We start from the raw sequence: 1186 nt of genomic DNA, 5'->3' as shown, positions 1-1186 counted from the left end.
TTACCCAGGCTGGAGTGCAATGGCACGATCGGCTCACCGCAACCTCCGCCTCCTGGGTTCAGGCAATTCTCCTGCCTCAGCCCCCTGAGTAACTGGGATTACAGGCACGTGCCACCATGCCCAGCTAATGTTTTGTATTTTTAGTAGAGACGGGGTTTCACCATGTTGACCAGGATGGTCTCGATCTCTTGACCTCGTGATCCACCCGCCTCGGCCTCCCAAAGTGCTGAGATTACAGGCTTGAGCCACCGCGCCTGGCTCTTTCCTTTTCTTCTTCTTTCCACAACAGTTTTTTAGGGGGTTAGACTTACTTTCTAAAATGAGGGGAACCTTCACTAATGTCAGATAAGTCCTTGTCTCATTTTGCCAAGTACTTGCTTGTCTCCCTTCCTACTTCAGTGAAGCGGGCATTCAGTGTGTTTAATTATTATACCTCCTGCAAAGCAGATGTCAGCAGCCGTAGAGGCAAACTGCAGCTAATACCAATGGTACTGGCCAGTTGAACTCATGGTGGTTACAAAGCATTAATAGAGAGGGTCGTTTCTTCCACATACCGTTGAGAGTTGGTATATGCTGATTTCTGCTGCTGCCGGTTTAATAATAATAGCGATGATGTGAAATATTTCGAGATGTCTGGCTGATTTTGGCATTGGCCTGTAGTCCTAGAAGAGACACTATCCTGGGTGTCTGAGCAGTCAGAGAGTGCAGCTCTGCTCTGGGCCTGTTTGCCTGTCACACCAGAAGGAATTCATGGCAGAGCTCTTGCCAGAGGGAGCTGACCATCTTTAACTGTCAAAAAAGGTAGAAGAAGAGAGTCCTTAGCCCAGTCCCTGTGGTTTTGAGAGACTTGATTTGCATTCACCTTGCTTTGACACTGAACCAGCTGAGGAAGGAGTTTGACCCAGGATTTTGGGCTTTCCCATTCAGTTTCAGTTATCATTTTCTCTTCTCTGTTTTCAAGGGTCTGAATCCAGGGAAGGCTATTGCAGAAATCAAGAAAATGATGGCAACCTATAAGGAGAAGAAAGCTTCAGCTTAACTGTTTCCATGCTAAGTATGACCTGTACCCAGCTCAGAGCTGAACATAATTTATGTCTAATTTGAGTTCTTTAAAGATCTTGGTTTTCCATAAATACAGCATGTATAATAAAAATTTTAAGAAATAAATGTTATTCTACTTTATTAA

At 44.8% G+C, this 1186-nt stretch overlaps 1 protein-coding gene across 1 annotated transcript in view; it reads left to right on the top strand.

The window, feature by feature from the left end:
• Nucleotides 1–1186, top strand: part of SDHB (succinate dehydrogenase complex iron sulfur subunit B) — a 34088-nt gene extending 32902 nt beyond the window's left edge. Inside the window, exon 8 of the mRNA XM_032300569.1 lies at nt 962–1186. Coding sequence (XP_032156460.1) covers nt 962–1039 — 78 coding nt within the window. The 3' untranslated portion in view covers nt 1040–1186. The remainder of the gene's footprint in view (nt 1–961) is intronic.

This window comes from Sapajus apella, unplaced genomic scaffold, assembly GCF_009761245.1.
Source record: "Sapajus apella isolate SASKATOON/1434 unplaced genomic scaffold, GSC_monkey_1.0 scaffold43, whole genome shotgun sequence".
Classification (NCBI taxonomy): Eukaryota; Metazoa; Chordata; class Mammalia; order Primates; family Cebidae; genus Sapajus; species Sapajus apella.
The sequence above is the reverse complement of the archived record's forward strand: the minus strand, read 5'-3'. Positions and strand labels throughout refer to the sequence as shown.